Source organism: Quercus robur, chromosome 4 (assembly GCF_932294415.1).
Source record: "Quercus robur chromosome 4, dhQueRobu3.1, whole genome shotgun sequence".
Taxonomy (NCBI): domain Eukaryota; kingdom Viridiplantae; phylum Streptophyta; class Magnoliopsida; order Fagales; family Fagaceae; genus Quercus; species Quercus robur.
In genome coordinates this window covers 85241082-85256187 of record NC_065537.1, presented here as the reverse complement: position 1 = coordinate 85256187, position 15106 = coordinate 85241082, and the positions used below count along the sequence as shown (strand labels likewise).

At 36.2% G+C, this 15106-nt stretch overlaps 4 protein-coding genes across 7 annotated transcripts in view; 2 read left to right on the top strand and 2 right to left on the bottom strand.

The window, feature by feature from the left end:
• The first annotated feature begins 293 nt into the window (after positions 1-293).
• Positions 294-1211, top strand: LOC126724126 (G-type lectin S-receptor-like serine/threonine-protein kinase LECRK2). The gene has a single exon (XM_050428432.1). It carries the CDS (start codon positions 294-296, stop codon positions 1209-1211), a length of 918 nt encoding a protein of 305 aa, XP_050284389.1.
• A 296-nt stretch (positions 1212-1507) lies between these two features.
• On the top strand, positions 1508-3077 carry LOC126724125 (G-type lectin S-receptor-like serine/threonine-protein kinase LECRK1). Its single transcript, XM_050428431.1, has one exon. It carries the CDS (start codon positions 1531-1533, stop codon positions 2779-2781), a length of 1251 nt encoding a protein of 416 aa, XP_050284388.1. The 5' UTR covers positions 1508-1530; the 3' UTR covers positions 2782-3077.
• Positions 3078-11680: 8603 nt separating this feature from the next.
• Positions 11681-15106, bottom strand: part of LOC126724115 (disease resistance protein Roq1-like) — a 140349-nt gene continuing 136923 nt past the window's right edge. Inside the window, exon 10 of one of the 2 annotated variants that reach the window (XM_050428382.1) lies at positions 11681-12148. The gene's annotated coding sequence lies outside the window, so the exon portion shown is untranslated. Of the gene's footprint in view, positions 12363-15106 lie in introns of both variants that reach the window. The other variant, XM_050428401.1, reaches the window with a different exon arrangement.
• LOC126724116 (disease resistance protein RUN1-like) overlaps positions 14059-15106 on the bottom strand; it is a 38182-nt gene continuing 37134 nt past the window's right edge. For all 3 annotated transcript variants that reach the window (XM_050428418.1, XM_050428419.1, XM_050428420.1), the window contains exons 9-10: positions 14301-14358; positions 14059-14206 (exon numbers count right to left, since the gene is read on the bottom strand). The gene's annotated coding sequence lies outside the window, so the exon portion shown is untranslated. The remainder of the gene's footprint in view (positions 14207-14300; positions 14359-15106) is intronic.

The following is a 15106-nucleotide window of genomic DNA, read 5'->3' as shown; positions in this document are numbered from 1 at the left end:
ATCTTTATTAATTGAAAAGGTTTTCTCATTTGATAACATTGCTACTAGTTGAAGCATTCATGCTTTCTTGACGCTAGCTAGTCTTATTAGTTAGACTTTTTCCAAACAAGTTGGTGTTAGTTAATTCAAATTTCTGAAGTCATAGACCATGAAAATGACTGGTTCTTAAATAATCTCAATCACAAGACTACAGCAACTGCTTGGAACAGCATGTTTAAAACCTATCAAACATTATAAATGTTGTTGTAATGGTTTCTTTCTGACTCATAAACCCATAAGCCATAACCATTATTATGGCAATGGTTACTTCAACACTTCATCATTGTTGTTCTCTCTTTCTTCTCCTTCTGCTTCTTCCTCTCGTTCCCACTGTTTTTACCTACACCAAAGATGACTGTAACATATTGCTGAACTCACCGGCTTCAGTTACAGACCAAGATATTAATCCATTATTCACGTCGCGTTCAGGTGAATTTTCCTTTGGATTCCGCCGTTTTCAAATCAATGATAAAGAGTCTCAATTCTTGCTTGCAGTTTGGTTTACTAAAACAGAGGACCAAACCATAGTTTGGTCTGCAAATGGCAATGATCCAGCACCACAAGGTTCTACACTGACGCAGAATAGCAGCAGTGCATTTGTTCTCAATGACCCTAATGGCAATGAGTTATGGAAGGCTCCAGGGAATGGTTCCAAATCCAGTTGTGCGGCTATACTGGACAATGGGAACTTGGTGATTTTAGATGAGCAGTATAATTCTATATGGGAAAGCTTCAAAGAGCCTACTGATACGATTTTGCCTGGCCAAATACTGTCCATGAATACCACACTCAGGTCTCACCAATCTATTACAAATTATTCTTATGGCCGCTTCCAGCTTTCTTTACAGCTTGATGGCAATCTGGTGCTTTATTCTGTAAATATGCCATCTGAAGTTCTTAATCATGCTTATTTTGCCACCATGACAATGTTCTGGGAATCACAGTTGATCTTTACTGAAGCCGGATACATGTATGTCCAAGATGCGAACAAATCAACTAACATTTTCAACCTTACTCAACAAGATCCAGGCTCAAAAGACTCTTTCTACCACATGGCTAGGATCGATTATGATGGGGTCTTCAGAATATACAAACCTAAGACAGCAGGACACAAGTTGTGGAAGCTGTCCTTCAACATGGGATCCAGTGCAAGGCATTCCTGGTATTACTGATATTTGTGGTGTATTTGATGCTAATACTTTTGTAGGTGGGTTCTGTGGACTCAACGGTGTTTGTCGTACCTCAGATGCTTCAAGTGGGGGCGGGACATTTTGCTCATGTCCTTATGGATTTTCTCAATTGAACCCATATGAGGATTGGGCAGGGTGTAAACCAGATTTTCCGTTACCCAACTGCGACAATGGATGGGAAGAAAATAAAGGGCAGGTAAGCTTTGTACGGCTTACAAATATGGACTGGCCGTTTACAGATTACAGCCTTGTTTAAGGGGCTAATGAGACACAGTGTAAGCAGCAATGCCTTGACGATTGCATGTGTGTTGTGGCCATTTACGAAAAAACAGGTGGCTATTGTTGGAAGAAGAAGTATCCTCTGTCCAACGGAAGATATAGCACAAATATTACGAGAATAGCTTTCATCAAGGTACCTAATAGCTTTGTTCCAGTGAAGAAAAGCCAGTCTGTGGTGGTTGTTTTGGCACTACTCCTTGGCAGCTCTGCATTTCTCAATATCCTTTTCTTCATAGCTAGTATTGTGGCTATTATCTACTTGCACCACAAAAAGCTGAATTCGCCATGGAATATTGATAGCACACTTGCAACAAATGTGAGAAGCTATACATATAAAGAGCTCGAACAAGCAACCAGGGGCTTCAAGCAAATAGTAGGAAAAGGTGCTTTCGGAACTGTTTATAAAGGGGTCCTTCCATCAGGTTCAAAAAGATTTGTTGCAGTCAAGAAGTTAGGTAAGGTGGTAGAAGAAGGTGAGAAAGAATTCAAAACAGAAGTGAGCGTGATTGGTCAGACTCATCATAAAAATTTAGTCCGGTTGCTTGGTTATTGTGATGAGGGGCAGCACCGGCTATTGGTATATGAGTACATGAGTAATGGCTCTTTAGCTAACTTTCTCTTTGGGATATCCAGGCCTCATTGGAACCAAAGAGTGCAGATTGCTTTTGGAATTGCAAGAGGTCTCATGTACTTACATGAAGAGTGCTGCACCCAAATCATCCATTGTGACATAAAGCCTCAAAACATACTTCTGGATGAATACTTTACACCAAGGATTGCTGATTTTGGATTAGCAAAGCTTTTGTTGGCTGAGCAAACTCGAGCTGCTCGAACAGGAATAAGAGGGACGATTGGGTACTTTGCACCTGAATGGTTTAGGAAAGCATCCATTTCCGTTAAGGTTGATGTGTACAGTTTTGGTGTGATGTTACTTGAGATTATTTGTTGCAAGTCTAGTATTACATTTGCGTTGCAAGCAGAGGAGGCATTGATAGATTGGGCTTACGAATGCTACAAAGATAAAAAATTAGATAAGTTGATAGAAAACGATGAGGAAGCAAGTAATGACATGAAGAGGCTAGAGAGGCTTGTGATTGTGGCAATTTGGTGTATTCAAGAAGATCCTTCACTGAGACCCTCGATGAAAAAGATCACACAGATGCTTGAGGGAGTTATTGAAGTCTTTGTGCCCCCAAGTCCTTCATTGTATAATCACTCTCCACCTTCAAAAAGTAGTTCCCTTGAGTTTTCATTCTCCTCAGTTGAAAGGTAAGCATTTGAGATTGATGATAATGGGTAACTTTGTAAATAACTAAGTGTTGAGCAACCTCTTTTAAAGGTGAGGCGCCACACCTATTCTTATTTGTATTATGGTATCAAATTCAGACTGATCCGTGGTTGGTTTCCGTTATTCATTAGTCTCTTGCTCTGTCCTTTGTTCTTGGATACAAGGTACCCTTGTTTCATGCCTATTATTCTTTAGTGTCTTTCACCTTCTTAGTTACTTAGCTTTAATTTTGGATTCCTAGTTCAATCTGACTCTTTTTTTTTTTCTTGGGATAGTTAAATTGTTCTTGCTGTAATTTCTGTGGGACTAAAGCATACTTGCATGTCGGTTGATTTGGATTTGTAACTGTGAGAACTTCAATCCAAGGGGATCGAGATTCATAATAATTATTCCTTGAACAAATCAAGTCAAACATGATGTTGAAATTTAAATTTTATATTAGGAAAAAAAAAAAAAACTACTACGCCAATCATGTTTGTCATCCAACTTTAAATTCTAATAGATGAAGGAAACGAAACATTGTAGTCAAGAAAAAAAATTTTAAATTCTCAAAATGGAAAAATTCAAATCATTCATGATACAAATAATTTTGTATCCCATAGTTTTCAATAGCTTATTTGCTAAACTAGTTTTCAGGAAACAACTAGTTTTATTGTTTTATTATTATTATTTTGGGGGGAGGGGGGTTGACGGAGAAGTGAGACAAAAAGCTAAACTTAAATTGCCAAACAAAAAGAAAAAGCATCTATTTTTGAAATTCCAATTCTAAAACCCGAAAAATATTGGAATTCAATCTTCAATCTGTTAGGACAAGAAATGATCACCAAAACAAAGAAAGAAGAAACTGAAGAAAAAAGAACACCCTTCCAGATCTGTTAGGACAAGAAATGGTACCAAACACTGGCTTTGATATTATGGGGTTTTGGAACACAGAGTTTTTGTGTTTCTCCAAAAGTTGGTAGTAAAGTTTTCTATAAATCACTTCTCCACAACTTATAGAATGAGGAGTCCTGTGTACTAGACACTTTGATTATGTAGTTGATTGGTCAGGAAACTTGGTGTAGGCATAGCAGGCACCTATGCTATCAAATTCATGATTGCAAGAAATTTTTATTTTTATTTTTTTAATAATTAGTGGATTCAAGCTCAAGATATTTCTATGGAGATCAAAAAGTGCCACTGAGCCACAGGTAGAGAATTATTTTTCAAACTCAGAAAAAAAAAAAAAATTTGAAAGCTCGATGATGTAAATTATCAGAGTTCAAGTGAATCTGCCAAGATCAGCAGCAAGAGCAGAAGCGAAGTCAAGAATACAGAGGATCAAAACACTGAACATAGAGATGCTGATTCTGTAACAGAGCATAAACGGCAGGTCAATGCAAGAGAAAAATAATGCACATACGACTTGTAGCTTAATGTGTATGGATATTTACTTAAGTGTTAGTACGTGAGAGTGTTAGTTAGTTTTGTAGCTTGCACGTGTGTTAGTTTGTTAATTCTGTTAGTCTGTTAGTTTGTGTGTTCACACCTGTACAGATCAATATATATACAGCTCATGTAATCAATTCAATTCATTAATGGAAATACAGATTTTCTATTCTTCAATTCGTAATATGGTATCAGAGCAAATTCCCAAATTCCTGTAGGGTTTTGCATTTTCTTTCTCTCTCAAATTTTCCCGAGAAAATCTCTCTGTTCTTGAGAAATTTAATTCTTAGGAATCTTATTCTTCATTCTCGCCATCTATGGCTTCTGCTACGAATGAAAATGGTTCAACAGATGCTTCCACATCTGTGAATCCATCTTCTTCATCTTCACAAGAATCTCCAATGGATGACCCTCTGTTCTTGCATCACGCAGAGAATCCAAGCTTAGTTCTTGTCACACAACCATTGATAGGTGGTGAAAATTACTCAGCCTGGGCTCGTGCAGTGAGAAAAGCTTTACTTACCAAGAATAAGCTAGGGTTCATTGATGGAACTTTGACTCTCTCATCACCATTGGTATCAACTCCTTCGAATGTGCAGGCCTGGATAAGATGTGACAACATGGTTGGGACATGGTTAACCAATTCAGTCTCACCAAAGCTCCAAGCAAGCATCATTTATGAAGATACTGCCTTAGAAATCTGGAATGACTTGAAGAATCGATTTGCCCAAACAAATGGACCTAGAGTTTTCAACCTTCAAAAGGACATAGCAGAGCTTCATCAAGGAGAAATGTCTATCACTGACTTCTTCACTCAGTTGAAGGTATTTTGGGATCAATTACAAAACCTTAGTCCTTTTCCTTCTTGCACTTGTGGTAAATGTATTTGCAATATTAACAAGAGGCTTACTGATCTGCAAGTAAGAGAATCTGTCATGAAATTTTTAATGGGATTTGAATGATTCTTTCTCCCAAGTTCGATCTCAAGTCTTGCTTATGGATCCTATTCCATCTCTTAGCAAAGTCTACTCATTGCTAATTCAAGAGGAGACCCAAAGATCAGTACCTAACACATCCTTTGCTAAGGTTGATTCCACTGCTTTGGCTGCTAAGTTGTCCAATGAACATCTTGGTTCATTTCTTGGTAATGCTGGTAAAGGGAAGGAAAGACCAACTTGCACACATTGTGGCAAAACTGGTCACACAGTGGAGAAATGCTATAAAAAGCATGGTTTTCCACCAGGTTTTAAGTTCAAGAATAAGCCATTTATGGCTCATCAAGTATCTTCAGATGCATCACCCATTGCTGCTTCACCAATGCACCATCAGACTGCCTTTACTCCGGAGCAGTATCAACAGCTTTTTGCACTATTTGGAGCTTCTGCTTCATCCATTATACCTTCTGCTCCAGTCAAAGAAGCTTCCATGGCCAATATAGCATCATCTTCTACACCTGCTAGTGCTCCAATGTCAGGTATTGACCTCTCTCACAGTGTTTTCTCTGCACAAGTAGTAAATAGAAGAGTTTATGATAAGTGGACATGGGTTTTGGATACTGGAGCTACAGACCATTTTGTTTGTTCAGTTGATCTATTGACTTCAATTACTGCTACTATACAGTCTTTGGTTCACTTGCCTAATGGGGAATCAGCTCAAGTCACTCATATAGGCACTGTTGTCCTTTCCCCTTCACTCACCCTCACTAATGTTCTTTGTGTTCGCTCATTTAGCTTCAATCTGCTCTCTGTCAGTACACTCACTTTATCCCAGCCTTATTGCCTTGTTTTCCTTTCAACTTATTGTTTTATCCAGGACCTTTTACCTTGGAAAACGATTGGGATGGGCAAGGCTGTTGATGGGCTGTACTTGCTGCAGTGTGATAGTCTACAACACATTCCTCACTCTTGACTTGCTGATTACTTAAGCAATCACAAGTTCAATGATTCTTTTCTTCCTTTCTCTGCAACCACCACTGCAAGTTCTGCATCTTCTTTTCTTTGGCATGCAAGACTAGGACATCCTTCAGATATGAAGCTTAAAGTTTTAGGTTCCAATATTCCATCTTTGCAATCCTTTTGTAATAAGACTTGTCAAGTTTGTCCTATGGCCAAGCTTAAAAGATTACCTTTTCCTTTCAATAATAACATTTGTGCTTGTCCTTTTGATTTAGTTCATATGGATGTTTGGGGACCTTATTCTATCCCTACTTTGGATGGCTATAAATATTTTTTGACCATTGTGGATGATGCTACCCGAGCCACTTGGCTTTTCCTAATGAAATCCAAATCTGATGTTAGGCCCCTCTTTCAATCCTTTTATACTATGGTTGCTATACAATTTGGTCAACATAATAAATCCATTAGGACTGACAATGCCAAAGAATTTTCCATGACTGATTTTCTTAATTCCCATGGCATTATCCATCAAACTAGTTGTGTCTATACTCCACAACAAAACTCTGTTGTGGAGAGAAAACACCAACACTTACTTTCCATTGCTAGGGCTTTACAAATTCAATCTCAAGTTCCTTTGCAATTTTGGGGTGATTGTGTCTTGACTGCTGCCTATCTAATCAATAGACTTCCTTCCCCCTTGTTGAATGACAAAACACCCTTTGAGCTTCTATTTCATAAGCCTCCTGAGTATGCTCACCTCAAAGTCTTTGGCTGCCTGTGTTTTGCCTCTACTATTGCTCATCATAGAAGCAAATTCTCCCCAAGGGCAAGAAAATGTATCTTCCTTGGCTACCCATGTAATGTCAAAGGTTATAAGCTCTATGATCTTGCCACTCATGCAGTTTTTGTCTCTAGGGATGTTGTTTTTCATGAGTCTATCTTCCCTTATGTTCATTCTTCCAATGCCTCTATTCCTCTGACTTCATTACCTTTACCATGTGTCTCTCCTGTTTCTCACTTACATGATGATCCTTTTTTGTCCAAAACTCCTGCCCTCACTCCTCACTCTATCATCCAAGTACATCATACTATTGATGATGATCTACTTGATGAAGTTCCAGACACATCTCTTGATCCTATTGCAGCTCCTGTCCCTCTTAGAAGGTCCACTAGATCTGTTACAAAACCTTCTTATTTACAGGACTTCCATTGCAATTATGCTACTTCTACCCAGCTCTTCTTCCCAATTAGGTACTGCTCATCCCCTTTCTTCTCATGTCTCATATCACCATCTTTCTCCCTCATATAAAGCCTATTGCTGTGCCATTTCTTCTCTTGTTGAGCCTCAATTTTACCATCAAGCCGTGTCTGATCCCCAATGGCAGGCTGCCATGGCTGCTGAAATAGCAGCTCTTGAAGCTAATAATACCTGGACATTGGCACCCTTGCCTGCTGGTAAGAGCTCCATTGGCTGCAAATGGGTCTACAAAATCAAGTATAAAGCTGATGGTTCTATTGAGAGATATAAAGCCAGATTAGTGGCTAAGGGTTTCACACAAAAGGAGGGCATTGATTACTTTGAAACATTTTCCCCTGTGGCTAAAATGGTCTCTGTCAAGATTGTTCTTGTTGTTGTTGCCATTAAGGGTTGGTTTCTTAGCCAATTGGATGTAAATAATGCTTTTCTTCATGGTGACTTGGATGAAGAAGTGTATATGGCTCTTCCACAGGGGTTTCACAGCCAGGGGGAGGTTGTTTGTAAGCTCAATAAGTCCATCTATGGCCTCAAGCAAGCTTCTAGGCAATGGTTTGCCAAATTCTCAAGCACCTTGATTCAGCTGGGTTTCATCCAATCCAAAGCTGATTATTCCTTGTTTACCAGAAGACATGATGACATCTTCATGATTCTTTTGGTCTATGTAGATGATGTTTTAATAGCTTGCAATGACAAGGCTGAAGTGGACAAATTTAAAGTCATGCTGGATGATAAGTTCAAGCTTAAGGATTTGGGTGATTTGAAATATTTCCTTGGTTTGGAGGTTGCAAGATCAGACAAAGGTATTGCTCTCTGTCAAAGGAAGTACACCCTTGAACTAATCAGTGATGCTGGATTGCTTGGCTGTAAGTGTGCTAAGACTCCCATGGAGCATAACTTAAAGCTGAGCAAGTTTGAAGGAGAAGAGCTTAAGGATCCTAGTCATTATAGAAGGCTTGTGGGTAGGCTCTTGTACTTAATAATCACAAGACCTGACATCACTTTTGCTGTCCATAAACTCAGTCAGTTCATGTCCAAACCAAGAAGACCACATCTGAGTGCAGCACAAAGAGTGTTGCAGTATTTGAAAGGTGAACCAGGCAAAGGACTCATGTTCTCTTCTAGCACAGACCTGCACCTGAAAGGATTTGCTGATGCAGATTGGGCTGCATGTCCTGACACTAGAAGATTAGTGACTGGCTATAGCATCTTCATTGGTGATTCTTTAGTGTCTTGGAAGTCCAAGAAGCAATCCACAGTATCAAGATCCTCAGCTGAAGCTGAGTACAGATCCATGGCAGTAGCAACATGTGAGTTAGTGTGGATTCTATACTTTCTCAAGGACATTGGAGTGAATCATGAGAAGGAGGCTCTGCTGTTTTGTGACAGTCAAGCTGCGTTGCATATTGGCTCCAATCCAGTCTTCCATGAGAGGACAAAGCATATAGAAATAGATTGTCATGTGGTTAGGGATAAGGTGTTAGAAAAGGTGATTAAGTTGAATCATGTTAGATCAAACTGTCAGTTAGCTGACCTGCTTACTAAAGCCTTGAATTACAATCAATTTTCAACTCTTACTTGTAAAATGGGAATGCTTAATATACATGCCCCTGCTGCTCTTGAGGGGGAGTATCAGAGTTCAAGTGAATCTGCCAAGATCAGCAGCAAGAGCAGAAGCGAAGTCAAGAATACAGAGGATCAAAACACTGAACATAGAGATGCTAATTCTGTAACAGAGCATAAACGGCAGGTCAATGCAAGAGAAAAATAATGCACATACGACTTGTAGCTTAATGTGTATGGATATTTACTTAAGTGTTAGTATGTGAGAGTGTTAGTTAGTTTTGTAGCTTGCACGTGTGTTAGTTTGTTAATTCTGTTAGTCTGTTAGCTTGTGTGTTCACACCTGTACAGATCAATATATATACAGCTCATGTAATCAATTCAATTCATTAATGGAAATACAGATTTTCTATTCTTCAATTCGTAATATAAATGCTAGAGCTAGTTTAGACCCTCAATTTTAATTACAGCTTGATTAATTTTAAATCTAAATGCACTTAATGCAGAATATACATTATTAGAAAATTAATTAATCGAAGCACTCAATAATTGCAAGGATGAACAAATAAGTGCAAGGCAAAAATTTAACAATTGGATTGCATGTTTTTTATACTCTTAACACATATGTCAAGTTTTGTATCAATTGAATATTATTTACTATATAATATATAAGATTATATTTTATGCATAGTTTAGTTTTAAACTATAAAAACTTGAAATTTAAATAATTTATTAATGATATAGTTATTAATCTTTAATTTTCTAGAAATTTTACAAGCATTGAGGATATATATATATATATATATATAAATCCAATGATGGATTTGTCAATATTCATCTTCAATAAAAAGATATTGAGTAAAATTGTATCCTTAAACTACAATAAATTTTGTAACTAAATTTTGTCATAAATCATTTATAGGCATCGACAAGGGAAAAGTTTTCCTAATAAATATGAAAAATAGAAAAGTAGTATAAAGGCACTTTCACAAACTTCAAATACTCCAAAAAAAAGCTCTCACAAATCACAAAGAATTAGAATAGAGATATTTACCCTACTCAATTGTTGCATGGCATTCTCTTTATTTATTTTTTACAAAACCGCCGAAGATATATATATGAAAAGGTCAACAAAGGTAGGCAATTTTGTGAAGCTGTGCACGCAAACAACTCAAAGCCAAAAACATAAATAATAGGAAGTCAAGCCACGTATGTTAACAACTCTCTATTTTAATTTGAACTAGATTATATCTTGTATGATGCGTGAATACTTTATAATTTTATTTTGAAATAGTTTCTTGCCATTTTTTATGATGTCTATATAACCATGAACCTTTGTGCTATGCATTTTGAAGAATTAGCTTCAATTATATTATATTAGTATAAAAAAAAAAAAAAAAAAAAAGCCTTTATAATCCAGCTAGAAGATGAGTCTAGCAGGAAGTTAACCACAGCCATCTTTATAAAGAAAAATGAAAGGGTGAAATTTAACCATTTTGTTCAACTTATTAACAAAGCCATAATGATTCGTCTACAATGATTTTTCAGCCTCCTTGAAGTTTCCCTTACACATTAATTATGGCTAAATATAGTAAGAAATATACCTTTTGCCACTAATACCAAAAAAAAAATGTCCCACACATAAGGGCCATTTTTACCATCATGGACCTTCATTCCAAGTGATGCAAATATGTGACCAATTATTTAAGGATGGCCCTTATGGTTATCAAACATAGTAGTCAAGACTTGAAAGAAAATTTTAAAAGGAAACTATGTGAATTTTTATTTATAGATGAACTTTATTGCTATCATGTTCAAAGTAGGATAACTATTAAATTCCTAGGAAATTTCATTTAATGAAGAGAAGCAGCCTTAGTGACCAAATTTGGTAGTATTTTTTTCAAAAATATTCCAAGAATATCATATGCTAAGTTGTAGCTTAGTTCTAATTGAAGCTGAATCATCATTGGGAACTATATAAAAAAAAAAATGTAATTGTTTAAGCTACAATGCCAATTATGTTTGGATGACTAGTGTAGCTTGCATGAATTTTTGTTATTTGGCTACTAGTCCAATGTGGGTCAATTAATTGGGTTTGCTAGGCATATTTTGGCTGGACTAGCCCATTGACTAGTCCAACGCAAATGCTCTTACCAGTACTTCTATGTTATAGCATCCAATCCAGTCATTGGTTCTACTACTTGAGTTTACACTGCAAGCCGCGTAATGTTTATTGAACTCATATATATAAATGACATGATCTGCATTAAGACAAAAATGACACAATTTTTTACATTTTTTGATAATAATCAATATACAGTTTGACAAATAGGGTAAATTTTGACAGCATTGGGTGCAAACAGCACCCTCTTTGCCATTTTAGCATGAAATTTGCTTGTTCTTGTTTGTAGTATTATTTATTAATTTATTTATTGCTAAGTGAATAAAAGAGATGGGTAAATTCTACAAACATGAGCCCAAACACAGTTGGGGGTTGAGCCCAAACCACCTAAAAATAAGTTAATCAAAGACGAATAACTTATTTATTTATTTTTTTTAAAGTACAGAATGCCTTAAAAAGTAAATCAGTGTACATGTAATTGAAAGTAAGTTTACTTACTTTTCTCTTTTGATTCTGCGTTATCCCAAGTTTCAAGCCTAAAGAATGATAGTGACAAGTTAATATTTAATATAACCATGCAAGAAAGTAAACATCACCATGCAGCTGCAGGTACTCCCAACAAAATCAAACTGACTTCTTATTAAAACCTTGAACACTTGAAAATGATTTGGGTATAAGTATAAAAATGAAATCATGCAAGAAATTCTATTCCAAAAATATCTTTCCTCTAAAATTGGACCTTATTTACTTTGACAAAACTCCGGAACCAAATCTATATAATATCCCAATTTGACAAGCAAAATAGATGTCCTGTCAAACCTTTTTCAATAACCATTTCCTCGTTGTAAATTTCATGGCCATTCTCTCATCTTCTAAGAGTTCAAAAACCCTCCAAAAAGAGCTTCCCATCTATTTCAGGAACAATTTGAAGTGTTGTATCACTACATTCTATTCAATTGTAGTCTTTGTCCTTCTCGGTACCCACATTTGTTTTGACTACTCATGGCCTTTCCTCAAGTGCTTCTTGTATCTCTCCCTTGATGATCTCTGAAAATTTTGAGAACATGCTGAGGCTTAAGAAGTTGCAAACTTTCATTTTTCCCTTAATAAGATATTTCAAACTCCCTAGCTGGACATTGCATATCCCAAGTTATCGTCAATCCATCCAAAGGGCATTATTGTTGACCTCCATTTTCAAGTCCAAACAACTTGATCTTCCATTCTTACTTTCCTTACCATAAATCAAGCACAAATCAGAAATATGAGATCCCCTATATTTGTATGCAGTTGCATCCGATTGTTCCTGCAAAATGTCATTTTTAAATGAAAGCTACTCAAAATTATCCAGTTCATTGATTATTATAGAATCAATATGATCATATATACTTCATCCCATGTTACTTAAAAGCACTCAGTTTACAAAATGAATACAGAAGTAATATCATTTCATCAAAAGGGAAAAAAAATACAAGTTTGTATGCTATGCTTTGGGGTGCTCTTTAGTGATAACTAGAGGAAAACCCTTTATCCTAGCAAAATTACCAATGGGATAGAATGGCACCTTGATATAAGCTCCCCAAAGCTAAACATCAACTGCCACAATGCCCCTGTTTTGCAGATTTCATCCCATGAAAAGCCATTCTAAATGAGGAGACCCGTGATGCCTGTATACTCTTTCATCAAGCTCAGAAGCTCATTATTGGCAAAGGATTGATCATTCTCTTCACCTAAAAGAACCACACCAATATATACAAGTTAGTGTAATGACTTGAACTTTGTGGCCTTGCTCTACTTTCTCCTCCTCTGTCTTGACCTCCCACACACCCGCCACCCACCCCACCCCCCCCCCCCCCCCCCCAACAACCATACCATTTTATCTTATAAATCTTACATTTCACAAACAGTTTAAAATAATGGCAGAGCCTCACTAGATGTTTCAGCTTTATTGTATTTATATTAGACATCTTTGCATGTATACCATCTATTAACAAACAAATGATATAATTGCCCATATTTGTGTACATAATGTCACAGATGTCTTTTATTCTAAGTGATACCAGAATAACAGATGTACAAGAATATTGTACACAACTCTGACAATATCTTCATGATCTAATAGGTCATTTTTAAATTTTTTTTATTTTATGGTAAGCCATTTCCTGGTAATCCTTGCCTAAACTGAATTGAAATCTGACTCTCAGTTTTTTTAAACACCATTATATTGAGAACTACATAAGACACACAAATAACTTAAACCAGAAAATCATGCCACTCAATTTGGGTACAAAATCAAACGTAATTAGCATACAAAAGGATCCCTTAATTAAGATCATGTCTAGCCTATTGAGCTACAAGAAATAGGAGAGAAGAGCATATCACATAGCTAGTGCAAAAGAACAAGATTTATTTCAACTTCAAATAGAAGCAAATACAATTACATGTTAAGTGTTAACTTGTCTTAATGCATGATTACAAATAGATCATAGACAGGGCTCCTCCACCTTCCATATCACTGACTTGCTAACATGATTACAAATGCATTTGCAAAAAACAATAATTAAAGCCTTGTAACAAGAAAATTGAAAAGGGAATTTATCAGGATGGAAAACGTCTTTTTTTCTGCAATTTTGCAAATATTTGATCTGATACTTAGAACGAAATCAAACACAAAAATGGAAAATGCACTTCAATTTATCATACATATAAACCACCTATATCAGCATACTAAAGAAAGAAAGAAAATACGTAGTTAAATGCACTTCAATTTAATGTCCATATATATATATATTTGATAGAATTTAATGTCCATATTTGTTCAATCATCAAATTCCAAGCTGCCTAAAACAAAGATCCTTGCAGCAATTAATAAAGTTAATTTCGCATGGGAAGAGAACCTACCTTACAGCCTACAATACCTGCCAATTCATCTTCCGCACAAACCGATTCACTTGAATCCATATTCTTATTTAATGCCGAAATGTCTCGATGCAAAGAAGCAGAAAACTAAGATAACCAAGCTCAGTTAAATTTCCAATAGAAGATGATGCAGGGATCGTCTATAATGAAGTTTGAAATCTCAATTTCCTTTCCCACCTGAAACACAATAAGAATGCCTCTTGCTGCTCTTGCAATCGTCCTTTTCAGCATCTTCATAACAAAAAAGAAACATAAGAGAAGGGCTATAGGATCCCCTTACTTAACCATCTATAATGCTAAAAAGGCCAGTTGAAAATATGTTTACAGGATCTGAGAATGTCATAGTGGAGATACAAGCTGAAGTCCATTTTGACCAGCCAAATCTGAAACAAATACAAAGAAAATTACAAAATGTCATGCCCCTACGCGTAAAACAAAAACAAATTAGGACATCCAGACTCCAAACCCAAAACAACATGCATGTATATATCTCAAGTATCACTGCATTACTCTTCCCAAGAGCCACGTATTATTGGCTACCATGCGATTGGTGTTTCCTGTTTTTGATCTGACACATGGAAAGTATTGAATTTTAATCAAGTTCAAGTCATGGGATTCCAAATCTTGCAAAATTATGTGATTGATGTTTCCTATTTTCAGATATGTTCAATACTATCACTAAATGTCATCCTTTGTTGAGAAGCACATTTTCTTGGATGACTTCCTGACTTCGATCTTTTGAAAATGTTGTTTTTCTTTATGCTGGAAACAATGACTAATAATATTAAAAAATAAATAAATAAAAAAGGGGTACATTTGCTTCTTTGTTGTTTGTTATAATTGGGCTTACAAATATACTATTTCTCATCAAGAATCTGTCTTTCTTAGTGTAATAAAATAGGATGGTTCATGGTTGATACATAAACAGGTGTGTATGATATAGAGAACCTACTATAATTTGATGCCCCTCAAATGAATATTATCATTTAGAATCATACGCATAATTGTAATGACCTAGTTAAAAAAAAAAAAAAAAAAAAAAAAAAAAAAAGGGGTTAAGATCAGATTTTTTTAGCTCCCACGTGCCCCACCTAACCCCACTACCCATCATTCTCAACCACTCATTTTCAC